Here is a 22,468-nt window from a genome sequence, read left to right as displayed (position 1 = left end):
TGGAGGATGGTACCCATACTCACAGAATGTTGCCTCTGATGTGGCCCTTTTGCTACGTCCTCAATATTATACCATTTCAGTACTCTTTCAGCCTGGCAGCTTCTTGGTGATGAATTATATGCTATAATAAAGTGAATCCCATGGTCATGAGCTCTTTCACATAACTTCTATGCTGTTAAGTTGGTCCTCTAGTCTGAGGTGATATTTTATGGAATTCCAGGCAGTGGCTTGAACACTCTGTAAGCCTTCACATGGTGGTGCTATTTGAGACTCTGTGGTCAGGAAAAGCAGGGCCAATTCGTGACATGAATATGTAAATATTCTTCTGAGAACAAAGAACAGACTTCCGAACTTGCCAGGATGGAAAGGGCCCAGTGTGGTCAACTTGTTGTCAAGTGACAGGTTTGTCTCTTGAGGAAGACCAACCAATATGGTGTCATATCAGGGACTTGGTGTTGGTCGCCACTGTAGGCAGGATATCTTTAGTGACAGAGTAGCCAAACTATCTTTGGTAAGTGAGAGTCTATGCCATTGACCAGTGGACAGCCCCAATCTCTGCTCCCACACTTTGTTCATATTTCCATTGTGTCAATACTGGAGTGGACAATGATAGAGGCTGGCTGAGGTCAGTGGGCTAAGTCATCTGTCTACTTGGTTGTCAGGTTCCTCACCAGTGGTGGATACTCTCTGGGATGTAATCATGTGATACAAAGATGTTCCTACTTTAAGTCCACTTCTAAATTTTTTTTGAAGTTTATTCATTTTTGAGAGAGAAAGAGAGAGAGAGACAGAGTGTGAGTGGGGGAGGGGCAGAGAGAGAGGGAGACAGAATTCGAAGTAGGCTCCAGGCTCTGCGCTGTCAGGACAGAGCCTGATATGGGGCTCGAACTCACAAACTGTGAGATCATGACCTGAGCGGAAGTCAGACGCTTAACCAATTGATGACCCAGGTGCCCCTCAAGCCCATTTCTTTAAGTCCATTCACATACCCCTACCCCAGACTCCCTATCCCTAATTTTCCTGTTTTTCCTCATCAGCTAGCTAAGCCATTTGCCACTGTATATTCTAACCTTGGGGGCAGTTCTTTTTTCTATTCCAAGTGGGTGATCAAGTGTACTATGCAAAGCTCTGAGCATTGGGACAATTTTCTCTTATTCCTGTCTTTCAGTGTGAACCTGTAGTGTAGTTGCTATCCAATTTCAGTTTTCACATATGGACTTGACCCAGACATGAAACAACTCAGGTATTTCCCTCCTTTCAGTCAGTCTTACAGGATCCTTCCTATTGCTATAGATGTGCCCTGAAAGAGAAACCCTTGGGCAATCATGGTAGATGGCAGAGGTCTGCATTACCTGCTCGCACAGCCTGTGTGTGCCCTCTCATCCTGCTCACACCCATTCCTGGAGGTACCACTTCCACTTTATGACGGATCATCCCTGGGTCAGTCTCACTGGGTCTTATAGGGCCCTGCATTTGATGGACAATTTCAGGGACAAAATTAGTTGTTGACTCTTTCTACTAGGGCCCACTAGCACATTCGGAATTGTTTTCCAAAGACATAGAATTCTTCACTCCAGATGGCATGGTCTTACCGCAGAGCCCTGGGGCCTTGCATTGTGATTCTCTCACTGGAGCTTGTCACAAACTCCACATGGTGTCTTTCCTCACCTTTAATCCCAGGAGGTCTATCAGACCATATGGCCCAAGGAGTGGGATTGCCTGCATGGTAGCCTGGGCTGGCTGCAAAGTCCTTTTCTGCTCTGGGACTCACTTAAACTTGGCCATCTTCTATATCACAATGTGCATGAGTCAAAATGGTATCTCCAGGTATTGAATATGTGGACCCAAGAACTTGAAGAGGCTTACCAGGCATGCTTCCTTCTTCATGTTGAGGTACAAGATGCAATAATTTGACTTTTGTTTTGCACATGTCCTGGTCACCGGACCTGATTCTTGGACTCCTGAACATGTTACAGCTGAGGCAGGTTCCTGAATTACCTCAGGGTTTAGCTCCAACTCTCTGAAACACGCATCTTATAAAGGTCTCCAGCGAGGTAGCCACCCACTTCTTGCTCATCTGACCCAATCAATATAATATTACTGATGTAATTGATAAATGTGATGTTCCGTGGATGTCCAGCTGGTACAAATATGTTTGAACTTAATATGGCCTTGGAGTAAAACTGTAATGTGTATTATTTCCGTGGAAATGTGAATTGTTTCTGATCTTTTGTTTCAATTGAAAGAGAAAAGAATGCCTTCTTCAAACCAATAGTTGTATACTATATACTTGAGTTGATACTGATCTGGTCTAATGTAGGCACTGGCCTGCAATTGGGTTATTATACTTAAGATCGTAATGGTCCAGTGACCCTTCCTAATCCATCTGGTTTCTTCAGAGATCAAACTGGTCAAACTGATTAGGATTGAGAGGAGTTGATGAATAGAATATGGCAATAAATTTCTATTCTCCTCTCCCCACAATATGACTTTACATTTTTATATGCCTGGGGCAGAAGGTTAACTTGAGACACTTCCACTTGGCCTTTCCCAGTATGATAGCTCTTATTTTGCCAATCAAGGATGCAAAGTGAGGGTTGGGCCAACTGCCAAATAGGTCATTCCAGTTCTGTATTGGCAGACTGAGTAACTGACCACTGAGTGGGTCCATGGATGCTGTGGATCTCTGTAAACTGGACATTGGTCAGGACTACATTTATTATCTGGCCCCCATCAGACCCACTGTAACATGGAGGTCATGATGATTCTGGTGTTTGGCTATCAATGACAACTCAGGCCCTATGTCCAACTGTCATCAAATGTCTGGGTATTTCCTTTTCCCTAATGCATAGTTACTAATCATTGTTGTGTGTACTTGCCATGATATTGCAATATTTTTCCTCCTATGGACCCAGCCACCTCTTCTTTTGCAGCTGTGGGTCTGAAAACTGGCTCCGGTTCAGAAATCGGGCAAGGGATTGTGACCTTTTATGGGGCAACTGCCCTCAGCTTTATGGTCGTCCATTGTTGATTTCTTCTGCTAGTATAGGCTGCGTAGTACAAGTTGGGTGACTGCCCATCCATATTGTTTCTAGGGACACTGTTCTAGTGATCATTCTCTTAACTTTCTGTGGTTCTGACCTTGTTGGTTGCCACTCTGACCACTGTCACCAGTGATGACAGTATAATTGTGACTTCCTGGCTTTGGATGGTTTTGTGCTGCCATCTAGCTCTAATGTTTCAGAGTCTTATTATCCACACTGCTATCAAACAGCATTGCTCTGCAGGGGTGTCTTCATAGAAGAGTCAGCTCTGAATTTCTAGTGACGCTAGTGCACCTCTGAACAGCGTACCCCTTAGGACTTTTGTCCATGGTCTGTCCTCTTGGCCTTCCAGCCATAGTGTATCCAGCACACTGACTTTCTTGAGACTTTTAAGCCTCACCCTTCGGGGTCTGCCAAGGCAATTCTGGAATTTTAATTCCACTTAACAACATGGGCCATCACTGCTTCCATATTTCTAGGAGCCGTGCTAGTAGCAAGTTTGCACCAACTCCTGGAATCTTTGCTAGGGAGTTAAATTCTGTATCTTAGGGAGAACTTCCAAGTCAAAAAATTTTCTCTATTCAATCTTATGTTCTTCAAGCAGCCTCAGGATCTCCTCAAACTCCTATCAGTATCTGTAGACTGTCTTATGGCCCCTTTAGTGTATAGTCCCTATCTTCCCTTAGCTGGTCCAGCATGTCCCCAGCTGAGTTAGGAGAATAATCCTCAGGGGTGCATATGTTGTCTTGCACAAGAGAAGCCTCTTTACTGTCTCCCATCAGGCAGAGGGGACGGGTGTGCTAGTAGGATTATGGGTTAGTATGTCTATAGGCTCAGACTTTAACCAGGGGCTTGTGGAATCAAAATCTTTGCAGGGGTGGGGGATTCAAGTAAATGTTGCTTCTGATGTGCCCTATTTTCCCAATGAGGACACTGATCTTGCATAACAGACCTGCCTTGGTTGTTTAACTGTCTGAAATTCTGTTACTCTATTAAGTTCTGGCTTGTTCTTCATTTTCTCTTCCTTTCCCTTTGTCTCCCACTGTAGGAAATGAACTTTATAGGCAACTAAAGAGGCCCTCTGTTTCCACATCTGGCTTTCAATTGTCTGGTACTTGCCCTCAGCTGTTCATTATCCTTCTGTAGGCATCAATGACACTTATCTCATTGCCCTACAGCTACTGTCTCCTCTCTACATGGATATGTAGTGATAACAGGAGTCCAGCTCTCCAAAATACAACTAAACATATCATTTCACCTAATACTGGAGATTGTGTGTGTATTAAAAAAAGACCTGTTGCATCAATCCATTAGATGCCTAATATTACCTAAAGAAAAAGGGGCTATTTAACATTATGTTTTAATTTAGTAGGAGTTAAAAATTTTCTCACCCTTGAAGTCTGTTTGCCCTACCCTCCTACAAATTAGTCCTAAGAAGAATCACGTTCAGGAATCCAAGAAACCCAGAGAGAAAAACACAATCACACAAGCCATTCACCAATGACAAAGGAGTCAGCAAACTGTTGGAAAACAGAGCTTGTAATAATGAAAAAAGGACAGAGTTTGTAACCAATCACTTATTTTCTTTTAAAAACACATAACCACATTAACTTTTTGCTTTATACAACCATCTAGAAACTATAAAACAGTACCACATTGTGCATTTAACCTACTTATCAAGAAGGGAACTCCACACGTCGTAAGAATTCTACCCATATAAGAAGGAAAAAGGAGACAGCTAATAGCATAGTCACAGATACAACATGAGTCCAAGCAAGCATCAATTCTTTGACGTCACCTTTTCCATTTACCAGAGTGGAGAGAGTAAGAAAGAAAGCCAGGGAGAAAAAAGATAGAAAGAAGCACCCACAGAGGACTAATCACATTCCAAAGTTACTTTTGACAACTATAGCTCAGGGTTTCATAGAATAGTATCATTTGACCAACACAATGTGGTAGGGGGTGAAGGAAACGTGAGTAGAAGGAGAGGGTTTGAAAAGACAGATACATTTTACACCCTACTTCCCTCCTAAATAGTCTTGATACAAGCTTCTGTGCTAATCCAGAATATAGCAAGAAATTAATCTTAACAATGTGATAAAGCTTGAATTCTGCTCTTTTTGGAAATGTGAGTGGCTCACAATTTCACTTTACAGTTCAAAAGAATAACAGTGTCATGATCAATTACCAGATTCTTTCAGGATTCCTCACAATCTTTCTCCCTATTCCCACCATGCTGGTGTTGCTACAGGACAATCAGGGAAGTCTGGGTAGGAACTTCAGGAAGTTTGGGTAGTGAGATGGAATCCTTACTCTTTCTTAGAAGTTCACACCTTTCTGGTAGTAAGCCTCCCCTCTGGTTTATGGTGGTACAGAGGAAAGGGCATAGAAGAATTACTAAGGTAATATGGTGGAAGTTTAGTCAAGTAACTGGTTTGAAGGTATACAAGATGAGACTGTAATTAGCAGACACACTAGATCCAAGGCAAACAATTGGTGTTTGATTGTCCTCCTTAGGTTGATGGCACCATAAAAAAACCCGAAGGTGGCTTTGATACACTAATAAAATAAACCAATGGTCTGCCACAAGGAAACATACTTCAAATGAAAATTAGTATAATGATTCTCTTCACTTCAGGGGAAACTCTCATCTTGCTCCTCTCACTTCCTCTTCCACCACAAGTATGCAAATATATTCTGGAAGATTTTTTTAAGGGGCAACTCAGTTATCAGAGTTTTGCCAATTCATATAAGAAAAGCCATTATGAACTATCCCAATCAGCAGGCTCATCTCCATTCCCAGGCAAATTTCTCATATCACTTAAATTAAGCTCTTCCCAATCTAATGAGATGATTTTACTTTCTCACATGTGGTGAGTAGATGTGATTTAATGCCAGTTAAATTATTGGTTTGTAGCACTATTACAAATTTCTTATGCTCTAATATAATCAGTTCTATCCCACATTACCACTGTGCTCTGACATTGTAGACTGAAGATATAATGCAGAAAGTTAGCTTTTAAGATTTACTATCAAGACTGATACCTGAAATGCAGAAATGTGTTTAAGTAATTTATAAAATCTCATTTTAACTCTCTTTAACTCTCCTAATCATCATAACCAAGAAATAAAATTTATATGCATCATAAAATGAGCTAAGCTGGTAAATTTGATTCTTCTTCACCATTTTCTGAAGCTCTACCATAACTTGTATTGTCTTAACCTAGTGACTATGGCTCTTATATGTATAATGCTGGCTTTTTTACTAGGTTTGAAAAAAGTGTGACGATTTTGTAGTTGAAAAGGCCGTAGATTCAACATGATTTTTTTAAAAATCTGAGACGCAATCTTAAGTTAAAAAATTTAAATATGCTATATAGCAAGAAGTACTTATTTTCTGAGACAGGCAAATTTCATGCAAATGAAGGAGAACCATAATCTGAAATTTGTTTATCCAACAAAGCATAATCACTTCAGAGAATACTAACTTTTTAAATAAAATAATGCCATGGATATGGTTATTTTATAAATTATTTTCCTTAGACTAATAAATTTTCATAGTCCTTGCTTAGAAAATTGCATTTAGGCATAAATGGAAGTAATGAAAAATGATGGGAAATAAAGACAGGTCTCTACCAGCAACATAACCACTGAGGAGAAACAGCAAGGCATCACCAACGCCACTGAGCTCACACACTTATCCTAACTGCCCTCCTTCCTGCTGCCAAGATCCAACATCTTCCTGTTCCTCTCTGCTATCTCCACGATTATTTTATTTTTTTTTTCCAATACATCTGTTAATCTGGTGCCTGTACAACTCAGTGATGTTACTTAACTTGTCTTTCACCTGTTAAGAAAGGATGAACTGCTTTCTCATTATTATGAATGTACTTTGGCCAAACGATGATGAAAGGATACCATGTATTAACAACTTACTTCCAGTAAAATCTGTTGAAATCTTAAAACTCTCATGTTGAAAATTTGAGTGAGTAATGGATCCTAGAGACAAGGTCTCATGTTCCTTCTTTAAGGGTCCAAAAATTCCCATTATAACCCAATTAACAATGACTTAATTTTTGGTCATTCTGGTGTCTCTCTGTATGGCATGAAACCATCAACTATTCATTCCATTTTAATGGCACAGGCAGGCCTAAGTACACGTGCACATTTGTGAGTAGGAAATAAGCCATTTTTTCTTGGTCTTCTAATTTCTTTACACACATCAATGAACTTTATTCTTTTATTTATACTTCCTTTTCATTCCTTTGGGGTGTATTTAAACTGATAATAAACTGATTCTCAGGTAAAATAAGACTAGAATTTCTAAACCTAAAATCAGATAAAGTTTTACCTTTGGTTAGATTGCTGCTCCTTTAAAATGACCCTGTGATGTTAATTTCCTAAGAGTTCTGAGAGTTTCAGAGTACAGACATCTCCAACAAAATATTAGATAGGACACAGCATTGGTAACTGCTAGGGCATATAAAATTTAGAAGAAAAAAATGTACATTGCCTTTTTTTCAAAGAGAAAAATTTAGACGTATATTCTGTCTCCCAAACTCTTCCTCTTGATGAGGAAAAGCCCTCTTTTCTCTTTACAGCTTTAGAAGTAACATAAAGCTGTGTGTTTCAATACTTATTTGAGCATCTGTCATGGGAGGCTGAAAATGACAGAAGTCTTGTGATTCTTGAATAGACTATGCTAACAGGACAAACATAGCAGAAAAGGAACAAATTCTAACATTACATTATCTATGAAAAAATAATACTGATTAGGGCCTAGGATCATAACAGTTGAAGAAAGACCAAGTTGGCCATAGGATACACTGAAATAAAAACACTGGGGAGCTCAAATACCAAAAGTCAACTGTAAGATTTTATGTGTGTCATTATAGAGTTTTACTAATAATAGGAAATGAAGTTGACAATTCAAATTGTTCTGGATACACATTAGTACCACCAGTTTTATTTGTACAAGAAATGACTGGTCCACTGGACTTCTCTAACTCAGTAATAATTACTGTTATTTCTAGACAGACCAGTGATATTTCCCCCATGTTTTTAAAGTACAAAAACAAAATAGAAAAAAAAAATCCAGAGTATAAATAATGCAACCTTTAATCTATTATGGATCACTAAATTGTTACCACTGATTATTATAAATGATTCAATTTATTTAAACAACAAACAAACAAAAAAGAGGTAATTAAACTATTCCTCTTCAGTTTTGGGTCAAAGAACATGCTTGGCAAAACTTAAGAAAAAATAACAAAAGCCAGAAATTTGTATGATTTTTCATTAAAAAAATCTCTATTTGGAAAGGGGAAAAAATTTGGAAGCCTGTCAGAATAAAAATGGAATAAACTCCTTTATGAACAAACTATTTGTCAGTTAACAAATAGTTGATGGAATTTTGGCAGTAACAGTAACTTTAATAGAATCTACTGGAATCACAACAGGTAGGAGTGAAGATTTACAGTACATGGCAGAAGAGCAGATGACAAAAGGGGTTTATTAAAGGGCAATAACCATGTGTTTTTAAGGAAGTGATAATAGCTGCCCTTACACTCATTTGTCTCTTGTCTAAAATTAAACTGAAAATGACAGGAGTAATTTACTTTCATGAATTCACTGATGTTGATGCTGGAATCTTCATCTGGATCTAGGGGGATGGGAGGATTAAAACATACTTTACTTTTTCCTGGTATTTATATTAACTTTGTTAGATAATGAAATGCTCAATTTAATGCCAACCACATTCAAGAAAGTAAAATCCTTTAAGGTTTTGGGGCTTATTTGGATGAGTTAGGAACATAGGAAAGAAAACAGACAAGTAAAAATGGGCATTGTGCACAAACCATGAGAGTCTGAAATGTCTAAGAAATATATTTTTTGTTTATGACCAAGTTTAGACCCCCAAAATCTTAAAAGCAGGCTTTCTCTCATAGGACGGCATGAAATCCAATGTTTATCCTTTAAAACTGCTGGGAGAAATGGCTGTCAAGGTCTGTTTTATTAATGTAATATGAAAGAGGAAGGATAATTTGTTCTTTGCTCTCAAATATACTGTTTCCCCAAGACAGACTTTTAATTTGATCAAATTCTGGCTAAAGTAGTGAGTCCAGAAGAAAGATTATCCAACAAGGGTGTAGGGGGTCTCTGAAATAGCTTTACCCTCTAATTCAGAGTTAGTAAGGGTTATACTTCAATTACCCTAAATGCCGAGCTTCATAAGGCAGAACTGCAGTTGTTATGGTTGGAGTATGGGCAAATACATTCCACATCTGTTTCTTAAACAACAACGTTGTTTCTTAAACAACAACCTCTTAAAAAATTTCAACCAGTTGTGTGGAAGTAGAGAGATGCTTTGTTATGAGAGACATGCTCAGGATTCTAAAGCAGCAGCAACTTAAAAAAATTAGTAATAAAGCTTTGGCTTAAAATTAAAAAAAAAAAAAGAAAAGTGAAAGTCAAACTGGTGCAAGTTGTCTCACGAAAGAGGTACTGTGGACTTAATCTTCAAATGCGGTCCAACATTAGTTTCCCCTGTCTTCTTTCACTGTTACCACCTTCATTGCACAGGAGTTATATCATTCTTATGGTTAAGTTTCATAAATAATGAGAAAACTATATGCAACAAATACATCATATTTCCCACCCACCCAGCAACCCTCCCCAAAATAAGAAAAGTTACATCAAATTAAAAAGTAGCTTCGTGAATGAAGATACTGCTCTAAGTTGCACTTTCCCTGCAAGTGCGGCCAGTGCTTTTGCGCTGGGTATGAAGGAAAGGAAAAATTCTCCACATAAACTGACAAAAAATTTAAAAACCAATGTCCGGTTTCAACCAGTCGAAACCGGTCCAAGCGGAAGCCGAGGTATCTCGGTACCGTCCCATCAGAGGGTCCTTGCAATGCCTGTTCTTCATCCTGATAGGTATCTGTGTCCTTGTGATTGTAAACAATCCATAAGATACTATGTTTTTGTTCCTTAAAATGTCCTCTGATTGGCAAAATGAAGTAAATATTTGTTTTAAAAATAGAAAATGAAAATTAAACCAGAAGAAAAGAAAAGAAACACAGTGAGCTTGTTTGGAGTCCATAGGATCCGATCTGGAAGAGCTCGGAAAATGTGTCATGTGTCGTCTCCTGTTTTCAGCTGGAAAGGTACTAGAGGCTGCGTTGGTCGAAGAAAGACTTGTAGAGTAGGAAAACCAAAGATGTTAAACTAGACCAGAGGCTTCAAGTGTTAGCTTCATCATCTGTGTCTTCTATCAATACCTTAGTGTCACGAGCCTTGGACCTAGGGGGAAAAGCACATAGTCCATTATTAAAATACAAACATGTCACGGCATTAGATACATTTCCAGTCTCACCACCATTAAAAATACATCGTAGGGGCGACTGAGTGGCGCACTTGGTTAAGTGTCTGACTTCGGCTCAAGTCACGATCTCAGTTTGTGATTTTGAGTCCCGCCTCAGGCTCTGTGATGACAGCTCAGAGCCTGGAGCCTGCTTCAGATGTTAAACTAGACCAGAGGCTTCAAGTGCTCCTCCTGCTTGTGTCTCCTCTCTCTATCCTTCCTCTGCTTGCTCTCTCTCTCTGCTCTTTGCTCAAAAAATAAACATTAAGAAAAATACATTGTAAATGGGCATTATATATTGCACCAGATGGACGATTCCTGGAGTTTCATAGTCAATTTCAGGCATTACTGGAAAACCATTAAGAAAATAGACTGCAATGAGGAAGGTAAAAAGAAAAATGAGAGGTCATATGCAACAGAGAGAGAAATAATCCAAAAGGAGAAGATCTGAGTTTGATCACCCTTAAAAAATAATGAAATCTTGCCATGTGCAACAACATGGATGGCCTAGAGGGTATTATGCTAAGTGAAATAAGTCAGAGAAAGACAAATAGCATATGATTTTACTCACATGTGGAATTTAATAAAACAAGTGAACAACATAAAAAAAAGAAGACAAACAAAAAAACCAGACTCTTACATACAGAGAACAAATTGCTGATTGCCAGAGAGGAGGTGGGTGGGAGGATGGGTGAAACAGACAAAGGGAATTAAGAGTATACTTATTGTGATAAACACCGAGTAATGCACAGAAGTGCTGAATCACTATATTGTACACCTGAAACTAATATAACACTGTATGTTAATTATACTTGAATAAAAAGAAAAGGAAAAGATCTGAGTTTGAATATTGACTTTGTATGATGTACCTTTTGGAGTGTTAATTTTCATCTCTGAAAAGTAGATTTAATAATGCCTATTTATATAATAGTACTTCTACCTCATGGAGATAGTGTCAATATCAAGGGAGAAAATGGATGTAAAAATCATCAGTTAAGTATTAAAAAAAAATTATGATGAGGATGATAGAAATACTGCCATTTGAGGTACACTTGAAACAAGGTGAGTAAGCCAGTGAAAGAGAAGACCTAAGGAGAGGCATGACATTTATCTTCAAAAAGCTGACAAAGTATAATGTAAAAGAGGGAAGAGACTACATTATGTTAGAAAGCCCAACTAGGATCAACTGGTTGAAGTAACAGTGAAGTATATTTCAGCCAAACATAAGCGATCTACCACAATAACCGTCCAACGATAAAATCAGGTGTCCTATCTATATAAACTTAATTATCATTGATAATTGTCGATCAGCATAAGATGACCATCTAATCAGTATGCATTAGAAGAGATTTTTTTTACTAGATGAAAATTAGATGGGATTAGATAATGTTCATAAATCCTATGCGGTACAAGAGACATTTTGTGAAGTGGGTATTATTATTCCCACTGGACAGAGGTAGAAAACTGATGTTCAAAAGGCAGAGTGTGCTAAAGGTTGCATGAGTCACAAAGTCAGTACTTAAATTCAGAACATATTTTAGATTCTCTGCTCTCTCCATTGCACACAATCTGTTTCATTGATTTCTAAAGTTTTATTTATTTTAGGGAAAGTGAGAGAACATGAGAGAGAGGGACACATGGAGAGAGGGAGAGAGAGAGAGAGAGAGAGAGAGAGAGAGAGAGAGAGAGAGAGAGAGAGAGAGGGAGAGAGAGAGAGAGAGAGAGAGAGAGAGAGAGAGGGAGAGAGAATCTTAAGGAAGCTCCAGTGTGGAGCTGGATCTCACAAACCATGAGATTATAACCTGAGCTGAAAACAAGAGTAGGATGCTTAACCAAGTGTGCCACCCACATGCCCCTCTGTTCCATTGTTTCAAACATCTTCTGGTTGCAATCTAGTGTCTCAGTGTTTTTCCACTTAACACCTGAAATTGAACATAATGATGTAGTGCCAAAAAGCATCCTGGTTTCTGAAGCAGAAATAATATATGTTGAGGCTGCCCTCTGCTGGTGACTGCAAGGATAATTCACCCAAATTTAGTAGCTCAGTAAGACAACCACCTACACTCGGCCTGTTCTTTTTGGCACTTATCCTGCTCACCCTACCTACCAGCCCTCGCGCCCGCTCCTCCAGCTTCTTCACACTCTACTTCTTAACTATAATAGTATCATGCTTTGTTTTGATGCTCTTCCCACTGACCTCCCTGGCCATGCCTTTCCCAATCCTTTTATTCTTTTTTCTCTTGTCTTTGTTTCCTCAGACTTAGCTCCCTGTTTTCTGCCTTTCTTTTTTGAACCTTATCTTTTTCAGAGAACTTCCAAATTCTATTTGAAGCTTGAGCAATTTCTACTCTGCTTCCTTCTATCTATGATTTACTATTACCACTTCTTATTTTTTTTAACTTCCTCTAAAACATCTTCTATTATTTTTAGTCCTATTGTAAAGCATCCTAACCCAAGTCTTCAACGTCTGATATGTAAGAATACTGCAGTGGCCTTCCAGTTGGTCTTCTGGTCTTTAGTGCTCCTTTTCCCAACATATTTTGCACAGTGAAACTCATGAAAATACTACTTTCATGTCATTCTTTCATGAAAAACATTCTCCGAACCCTTCCTGCCTATATGATCAAGCTTTTTTCCAGCCTTTTACAATTATACTTCATTTATTTAGCTAAATGTTCTTACTATAGTTCTAGTCACATGGCTTTTCCTTCTGCCCCTCATTTCTACCCTTAGTCTTTATATTGTGTCTCTGACCTAGTCAAGCATTCTCTTATCCTTTTTTTTTTTTTTTAAATTTTAACATTTATCTATTTTTTTGAGACAGAGCACTAGCTGGGGAGGGACAGAGAGAGAGGGAGACACAGAATCGGAAACAGGCTCCAGGCTCTGAGCTAGCTGTGAGCACAGAGCCTGATGTGGGGCTCGAACCCACGGACCACAAGATCATGACCTGAGCCGAAGTCGGGCGATTAACCGACTGAGCCACCCAGGTGCCCCAAGAATTCTCTTATCCTTTAGGAAACTGCTCATGCTTAATGTCATTCCAATTCGTTGTGAAATCTATAAATTCCAAATGCAACCACAATATATTCTACATTATTGTTCCTTTTAGGATCATGCCAAGTTAATGACATAAAAATACTGCTGTGGGTATTTAGCAAGAAAATAAACATAACAGCTTATATTTATATAAGAACTCTTTCTGTGAGGAAACTGGTCTAAATCCCATCATAACCAGTCTATAAGCAGGGACCATATTAATTCCAATTTTCAGATGAAGGATAATGTAGAGGAATTAAAATGGTCAAATGCCACTAAATTTATGTGGTTCAACCTGATACCATCTTAGCTTAAATGTTAACCAGTGCTAAAACCTGAAGGAAATTTATCTCAGGAAAGCAGAAGCAATACGTACTGAGAAGCGAGACGAGGCCGGCGCAGGGATATGCTCTGGCTGTACTTCCATGGACGGTTTTTCTGGCGGTTTCGTACCCCATCATCCTGGTCCATCATCTGTTCTAGAAGTGTCTGGTCATCTGCATTCAGAGGAGCCACAGAAATGTCCCGCACGGCACGGAATTCACCACAGTTATTCAGATGTTCATTCTCCAGGCGGAAGAAATTCCACACAAATCGCCTTAGCAAAATAGGGTAGGTAGGTAAATTATTTATAAAATTTGAACATACTGTTGTAAACTGTAAACCTCCCAGTGTATGTATCAAGTTTCCATTCATGAAACAAAAACAAGGAATTAAAGGTTAGAATATTAAAACAGGAAAGAATGGTGTGGTGGGGGGCGGGGAGAGAGTAAGAATGGCGTAGACAAAAAGGAAAATTCCGAGGGGAAAATATAGCAGCCAGATGGCTATGTGTCTGCAGTTCAAGGGAGAGTCTAGGTTGGAGACTGCATAAAGACAGTTATTTCAAGTTATTGGATTAGGAATAATGTACGTGGAGGAAAGAAGAGGGCAGAGGATTAAACCCTGGAGCACTCTAACATTTATAATTTGGGAAGAGGAAGAAGAACCGGTAAAGGAGTTGAGAGGGAATAGCTAGTGAGATACAGGAGTTTGGCTTCTGAGAAATGACATGTAAAAACTAAAGTAAGGTCAGTGCAAAGAACTGACACTGGATTTAGCAAAAGAGAGAGGCAGTATGATACAAGAGCATAGATTCTGAAAGACTGTCTAGATTCAAATTATGACTCCATCATTTCCTAGGTGTAAGGACCTTGGATGAGTTACTTAACCTATGCTTCAGTGTTATCAGTAAAGTGGGACAGTAAGAGTATCTACCTCATAAGATTGTTGTGAGGATTCAATAAGTTGATACATGTAAAGGGCTCGGAGCAGTGCCAGGCACAGAGTGGACAATACACGTTTGCTGCTATTGTTGTTATTATTACTGTTATTATTGTAGATTATTAACACAAGCAATTTAGTATTGAGTATTAGCTGAGTATTTGAGTAATTCAACTTGTGTTGAATTAAAGGGAGAATGGGGGAGGAGTGAGAAAGTGGAGACAGCAAGTACCGATATCTCTGGAAGAGTTTTGCTGTAAAGGAGACAGAAATGGGCAGGAGTTGGAGGAAAGCAGGTTCAAAGGAGACTTCCTACTTTTGTTTTAAATGGTTGATAAACATTTGATTCTATTATTAAGCAGATGACTTTAAAGGAAAAATGAAATAAGAACTTAAAAAAGGAGTTTTTTTTTAACTAGAAAAAATTTTTTTTTCCAATTTATAAAGCAGCATCATATGTGGAAGAGAAAGAAATGGGACAGGAGTAGGTCTTGTAGTGATGGAGAGTCCCAGGTCCTAGACCTAGAGATATACGAAAGTGAAGGAGAGGGGTGACACATGGTTTGGAGAGAGTACTGACAGCAGCAAGCACAGTTCCCAGATGCTACCTTATTTTATCAGACCAGTCTGATAGATGTGCCCATCCTGACTCAGAGGAATGCTATACACATGTCTGAAAATATCATTCATTTTCATTTGTGAAAGGTATTTTCAATGGATAAAGAGTTTTAGGTAGGCAATTGTTTTCTTTCAGCACATTGAAAATATCATTTTATACTTTTTTCTTTAAGTCGGGTCCATGCCTAGCATGGAGTCCAATGCGGGGCTTTTACTCATGACCCTGGGATCAAGACCTGAGCTGAGCTCAAGAGTCAGATGCTTAACTGATTGAACCACCCAGGTGCTCCTGAAAATATCATTTTAATAACTTCTGATTTTCACTGTTACTTTTGAGAAGTTGGCTGTCAAACTGCCACTTCTTTGATGACAATCCTTTCTTTTGGGCTGCTTTAAAAAAAAAGTAAACATTGTAATTAAAGTATACTATAGACATATAAAAGTGTGCAAATTGTTAAGTGTGCAACTTGGTTATTATGAAGTGGTCACACTGTATAATTACCACTCAGAAATAAAAAAAAAATATAACATTATCACACACCTAAAGCTGCCTTTATGGCACCCTCCTATATTCTAGGGAGTTTGCTGATTTACCTTTCTTATTGATTTATCTTTCTTATTTATTTATTTATTCATTCATTCATTTTTAATGTTTACTTATGTTTGAGAGACAGTAGGGAGCACAGAGGGAAACAGAGGATGCAAAGTGGGCTCTGTGCTGACAGCAGAGAGCCCAGTGGTGGGACTTGAACTCACAAACTGTGAGATGATGACCCGAGCCAAAGTCAGATGCTTAACTGACTGAGCCACCCAGGTGACCCATACCTTTCATATTTAGTTCTGCAATCTACCTAGAATAGATTTTGTATACAGTATGCAGTGAGAGTCAAGATTCATTTTTTCTCCATATGGATAGCCAGCTCAGGTGACTCAATATTATTTACTAAAGAACCTATTTTCCTCCACTATTTAGCCACTTTTGTCATAAATCAGGTAGTGTTGATGTATGCGGGGATCTGTTTCTGGACTCCCCATTCTGTTCCAATGGACTATTTGTTTATCCTTTCACTAACACTAGACACTGTTTTAATTATCGTAGCTACATAGGAAGTCTTGATATTTGAGAGTGTAAATCCTATAATTTCTTTCTTTTCAACATAGTCTTGGCTATTCTTTTTTCTTTTTTAAATGTTTATTCATTTTTGAGGGACAGAGAGACAAAACATGAGCAGGGGAGGGGCAGAGAGAGAGAATTCTGAAGCAGGTTCCAGGCTCTGAGGTACTTGCACAGAGCCTGATGCGGGGCTCAAACTCCTGAACCATGAGATCATGACCTGAGCCGAAGTTGGATGCTCAACCAACTGAGTCACCCAGGCGCCCCTGCTCTTGTCTATTCTTGATCCTTAATGTTTCCATGTAAATTATAGAACTGTCTTGTCAATTTTCATATACATAAGCATTCATTAAATTTATTCCTAAGTATTTGATATATTCTGATGCTATTCAAAGGGGTACTTTTGTTAAAATTTGACTTTCTAGTTTTTTGGGAGGGACTGTTTTTTAGAACATTACATTTTTATTCATACTGACCTTATATTCAGGGACACAGTTATATTTATTCTAAAGCTTATTTGTAAATTCTTTTGAATTTTCTGCATATGCAAGATGTCATGGGTGAGTAATTAGTTTTATTTTTTCCTTTCCAATTCTTTTACTGTCTCCCCACTGCATTACCTATACTTTCAGTATGATGTTAAAAACAAGTAACAACAGGCATAATAATCTCATTCCTGATCTCAAGGGAGAGCTTACAATGTTTTACCATTAAATATGACCTTATTTATGCTTTTTGTAGATAATCTTTAAATTATTTATGAACAAGCATTGGCTTTTCTCAATACTGTTTTCTACATATTTGAAGGTTTTTCTCCCTTTATTCTGTTAATGTGGTGAGTTAATACAGATTAATTTTTAAATGTTAAGTGATTTTTAAATATTAAATCTCACATTCCTAGAATGAAACTAACTTGGCTGTGATATACTATGCTTTTTATATATTCCTGGATTTGCTAGCTACTAAAACTTCAGGAGTTTTGCATTTCTGTACATGAGACAGACTGGTTGGTCTTCCTTGGAATGTCCTCATAGGTTTAGCTACCAAAGCCATGATGGTTGCACAAAATGACCTGGGAAGTGTTCCCTTTATTGCCTCTTTTCTCTGGAAGAGTTTTATATAAAGCTGGTAACATTTCTTCTTCATATTTTTGAAGGAATTCCTTGGGCTTACCATTTTCCTCGTGAAAAGGATTTTAATATGAATATAATTTCTTTAATAGATATAAGCCTATCAGATTTTCTATTTTTTATTGGCTTTGATAAACAGTGCTTTTCAAGGAATTTGTCCACTCCATGTCAATTTTTAAGGTTTATTTATTTATTATTTTTGAGAGAGACAGAGTGCAAGTTGGGGAGGGGCAGAGAGAGACAGAAGAAGACATAGAATCTGCAGCAGGCTCCACACTCTTAAGCTGTCAGCACAGAGCCTGACATGGGACTCAAACTCACAAACTGCGAGATCATGACTTGAGCTGAAGTCGGACGCCTAATCAACTGAGCCAGCCAGGTACCCCTCCATGTAAACACTTTTTTAACTTATTGGCATAAAGTTGCTCATAATATCATTTTACTCTTTTAAAAATATATTTTGAGGATTTTTGATATTTATAATTTGTGCATTATTTTCCTTTTTTGCTTAATCAGTTATGTTTAGAGGTGCCTGGGTAGCTCAGTTGGCTGAGCATCCAACTCTTGGTTTTGGCTCAGGTCATTATCTCAGTTTGTGGGATCAAGCCCCACTTTGGGCTCTGTGCTGTCACCGCATACCCTGCCTGGAATTCTCTCTCTCTCTCTGCCCCTACCCTGCTGGCACTCTCTCTCTCAAAATAAAAAATAAACATAAAAAAAAATCAGTCATATTTAGACATTTAATCAATTTTATTCATCTTTTTAAAGAACTAACTTTGGCTTGTTTAATTTCCTCTACTTTATGTTTCCTATTCCATTCATTTCTGTTCTTTATATTTCCTTCCTTCTACTTTAGTTTGGGTTTGATTTGCTGTTTTAAAATTTTCTTGAAGCTGTATATTTCTCTAGTGTATATGTTTAAAGCTATATATTGCCTTCTTAAGCATGGCTTTAGCTACATTTTCTTCTGCCACATTATCAGTTTCATGTGTTCAAATATTTTAAAATTCCATTATAATTTCAACTTTGACCCATGGGTTATTGAGACATGTATTGCTTAATTTCTAAACATTTGGGAATTTTCAGTTATCTTTTTGTGATTTCAATCCTCTGAAATTTGTTGAGACTTACTTTATGGCCCAGCATGTGGTTAATTTTGATAAATGTTCTACATGCAAATAAAAGAATGTGTATTTAGTAGTTGAATGCAGTGCTCCCTATAGGTCAATTAAGTCAAGTTGGCTAAATGGACTACTTATTACTGAGAAAAGTAGGTTAGAATCTTCCTCTAAAATTGTAAATTCACCTACTTCTACTTTTTAGCAATGTCAACTTTTGTTATACATATTTTTAAGCATGTTATTTTATGCATGTTATTATGTGCATATAAATTTGAACTTGTTATCACAACTGAATCTCAAAATTGCTAGGTTTGACAAATTTCTTTAGTGCAAAATTAGCTTTAGTGCTTTGCTTACCTTTAGGATACCTACTTTTACTTAGATTTTGGACTATCTTGTTAGATCACTGATGTTTTCAGGAAGATTTAAAAAACAATTCCTCTGGAATTTTTATTGTTTCCAGTGAGAAGGCTGCCTCCTCAACCCAGAATGCCAAACTGCAAATAATGATTCTCAAAAGATATTTAATTTCTGTTCTAAAAGTTTTTTTTTTTTTTTTGTTCTAAAAGTTTTTAAGAGGGGGTAGGAGGAAGAGCATGTACGGAAGCAGGGGAGAAAGACAGAGGGTGAGAGAGAGAGAATTTTAAGCAAGCTCCATACTCAGTGTGGAGCCAGATATGGGGTTTAATCCCACGACCCTGGGATAATGACGTGAACCAAAATCCAGAGTTGGGTGCTCAGCTGAGCCACCCAGGTGCCCCTGTTTTACCTCCCAATTTCCACTCATGACCCTTCCAATGGAGCCCAATTCTAAAAAAACTTAAAAGCCATCATTAGTAGTCATTTTAACTTCCCAAGAATTAATCTTTTAGATTTTCAAGTAGGATTTTCCAACTCTGAGGCTAATGAGAAGTTTGAGAAAAGCTGGAAAATTTAAACCTTTCAAGTGTAAGTTTTAATAAATTCTAATTTGTAAGTCTTTTAGGGGAAAAAACTTTGATAGACTTTTTGGTAGTCTGCTTACCGGAAAACTTCGAGGGGAGCACACACAGTAGCAATGATGTCCCCAGAATGAGGCAACAATGTCATGGAGGTGATTGAGATTTGGATAGTCCAAGCAAAGCGCAGGATCACATCCTCTATGATGGCACAGTAGTAATAGGCCTGAGGAATAATAAACAAGCTGAGTACACTTACCATTATGTTTCTCACAAATAAGCACACCTGTCAGCACCAAGACTCACATATGTCTCACCAACAAGCATGGATTAAAGAGGAAAAACAATTTTATTTTTACTTTATTATTTATTTTAGAAGACCTCTCCAATTTAGTTTTTCTAATAGTGCAATATTCAAAGTGAAGTTTTACTGAATTTCATTAATCACTTAAATATATTTTTTCTCATATTGTATGCCAAGCTCTCTTTTAGACCCCAGAAATATAAGCCAGATGAGATCCTTGATCTGAGATTATAAAGTGTACATCATATGCTGAAAAAGATTAGCAGATTCATTAACTGTTAATTTGTACTTTTATTCTCAAATTGCTTTACTCTACATTTGAAGGAAGTTTTGCCTTGCTTTTTGATGTCATTAAATAAAATGAAGCTTGGATATCATAAACATGGCTGAATTTAAGGAATGTTCTATTTTTATATGAGAAAGACAGCATGCAATAATTTTTTTCAAGTGCTATTACCTAGTATTTAGGTGTCCAATTTTAGCTACACAAAACTTTTAAATACACAAACTGCCAATATACCAGAACTATTGTTGATGGATTTGCTCATTCGTAATCTATGGATAATCAGCTCTTTAAATATATGTATTTAAAGGTTGGAAACTAGAACTGCTTTGTATTACACCATAGCATTTATTTTTTAAAAAAATTAATGCAGGAGTACTAGTTATCTTTGAAGTCTATTAACAAAAAAGAAAAAAAAAGAGCAGTCCCCTTGCTACCTTCTCTTCCCATTCTTTAGAGACAATTTCAAAATTTGTAGCTCTCTCTCTCTGAGGATTTATCCTCCATATTTCTAAATAATGTGTGTACATTGCTATATCCTGATTAATTAACTGTAGATGTTATCCACTGCTTATTATCATAAATATTATGAAGATTTTAACATATTTACATTCTTCTGTTCCCTTCTCCATCCATCCGATGTAGCAATAATGCATTTTATTTTTCTTGATAAATCCTCATCTACTGAGCTCATTATTAGGCTTCAATAAAGAACTACAATTTCATGTTACTTTAAGAGTCAGTCTTAAAGTGATCTACAGCTGACTATGTGGGAGCTGATGTTACCAAAAATGTGAAAATCTTTTGGGAGGAATAACTTAACATGAGGTCACAGACAGAGAAAAGTAAAGATTTAACATCACAAATGTTGTGACCATAGCATAACATACAGAGTTGTTGAATTACTATGTTGTACACATGAAACTAAAGTAACACCGTGTGTCAATTATAACTTCAAATAAAAGTAAATAAATAAAAATGAAAAAGGAGGAATAGGAGTTTGCAAGGCAGACAAAAGGGAGAGAAGAGGGCATCTGAGGTAGAGGGAATTGCATGTCAAAATTAGGTCATAAATTTTGGTAAGTTTTTATTCCTCCGTTCTAGACTTTATCACATTGTACTGTAATTTGTTTACTTACCTGTTTAACATAGTTTATGGCCTCTTTGAGTACTAGAACTTTACTTTGTTTTTATTTTCTATAGTGCCCAGCAGTTGGTAAAAACCTGACATTTTTGCTGACAGAATGCATTTGTATTTTTTGGTAAGTAGTTGTTTTTTCTAAATATATTAGTTTGGGATTAGGTATGTATCATAATAGGATTTAGCTGGTGATACACTTGAGTTTTTGGGGTTTCTTTAAGCAAATACAAACACTTTTGTACATACTTTTTGGGGGTATACAATCTCTTCCCGGAGAAAGGTGTTTTCTCCAGCATTCTTATCAAAGAGACCCCAGTCCATCTTCAGATCCCAGATGAGGGTATAGCAGGAACTGATGATACAAAACACAATCCAAAGATAAAAGAATACCATGGTGTCTGAGTGACCTCGTTCTAAAGAAAAGGGAAAAGTAAAAGAGAAAATTATTAGATTAAAATAGAATTCTTCATTAAATAAAAGTAATTTAAAAAGCGGATTCTTTATGTAGCTCCATAAAAGAAGTAAGATTTTATATAAGCATCCCTGGTTAGGGACACTAATAGAAGTTAAATAGTATATCTGATTCTCCTGAAGTACAAAGTAATCATCAAGCCCTTATCAAATACATAAAATTTGTACAAACGTGCATTTTTGGAGGCTGTATGCTGAATACATAAAAATCCAAATAACTGCAATGGAGGTTTTGAATATTACAAAAGATGTCATTTTAATTTTTGCCATCAGGTGGCAGATTAGGGTCAAAGATGAAAAAAAAATTATAAAACCCCACCAATAAGAAATGTGTTACATGTGTTTCAACAAATTCTGAGAGTGTTTTTATTTTAGAACATTTCCTTGGTACACTTAGATCTTGACAATACTTACTGTGAAGGCAACCAGGTCATTTTAATTCTAGATAAAATGCTAGAAAGCAACAGACTGATGAGGAATTTATCATTAAGGACATAAATGAAAGCAATTTTCTCTCATTCACAAAGCATGGTATTTTTGCTTCTTTAGAGGTTGTTTATAGATACAAATGCTAAGAACACTATAAAGTACACCAAATCAGAATAACAAAAATAATTTGTATATGTACTTATATAATTC

General features: G+C 37.3%; 1 protein-coding gene across 1 annotated transcript in view; it reads right to left on the bottom strand.

The window, feature by feature from the left end:
• Window positions 1–4,565: 4,565 nt before the first annotated feature.
• XPR1 (xenotropic and polytropic retrovirus receptor 1) overlaps window positions 4,566–22,468 on the bottom strand; it is a 207,008-nt gene continuing 189,105 nt past the window's right edge. Inside the window, exons 12-15 of the mRNA XM_077763224.1 lie at window positions 21,605–21,771; window positions 19,717–19,856; window positions 13,823–14,044; window positions 4,566–10,346 (exon numbers count right to left, since the gene is read on the bottom strand). Coding sequence (XP_077619350.1) covers window positions 10,286–10,346; window positions 13,823–14,044; window positions 19,717–19,856; window positions 21,605–21,771 — 590 coding nt within the window. The 3' untranslated portion in view covers window positions 4,566–10,285. The remainder of the gene's footprint in view (window positions 10,347–13,822; window positions 14,045–19,716; window positions 19,857–21,604; window positions 21,772–22,468) is intronic.

The sequence above is a fragment of the Crocuta crocuta genome, unplaced genomic scaffold (assembly GCF_008692635.1).
Source record: "Crocuta crocuta isolate KB4526 unplaced genomic scaffold, BGI_CrCroc_1.0 scaffold3, whole genome shotgun sequence".
NCBI classification, from domain to species: Eukaryota; Metazoa; Chordata; class Mammalia; order Carnivora; family Hyaenidae; genus Crocuta; species Crocuta crocuta.
The sequence above is the reverse complement of the archived record's forward strand: the minus strand, read 5'-3'. Positions and strand labels throughout refer to the sequence as shown.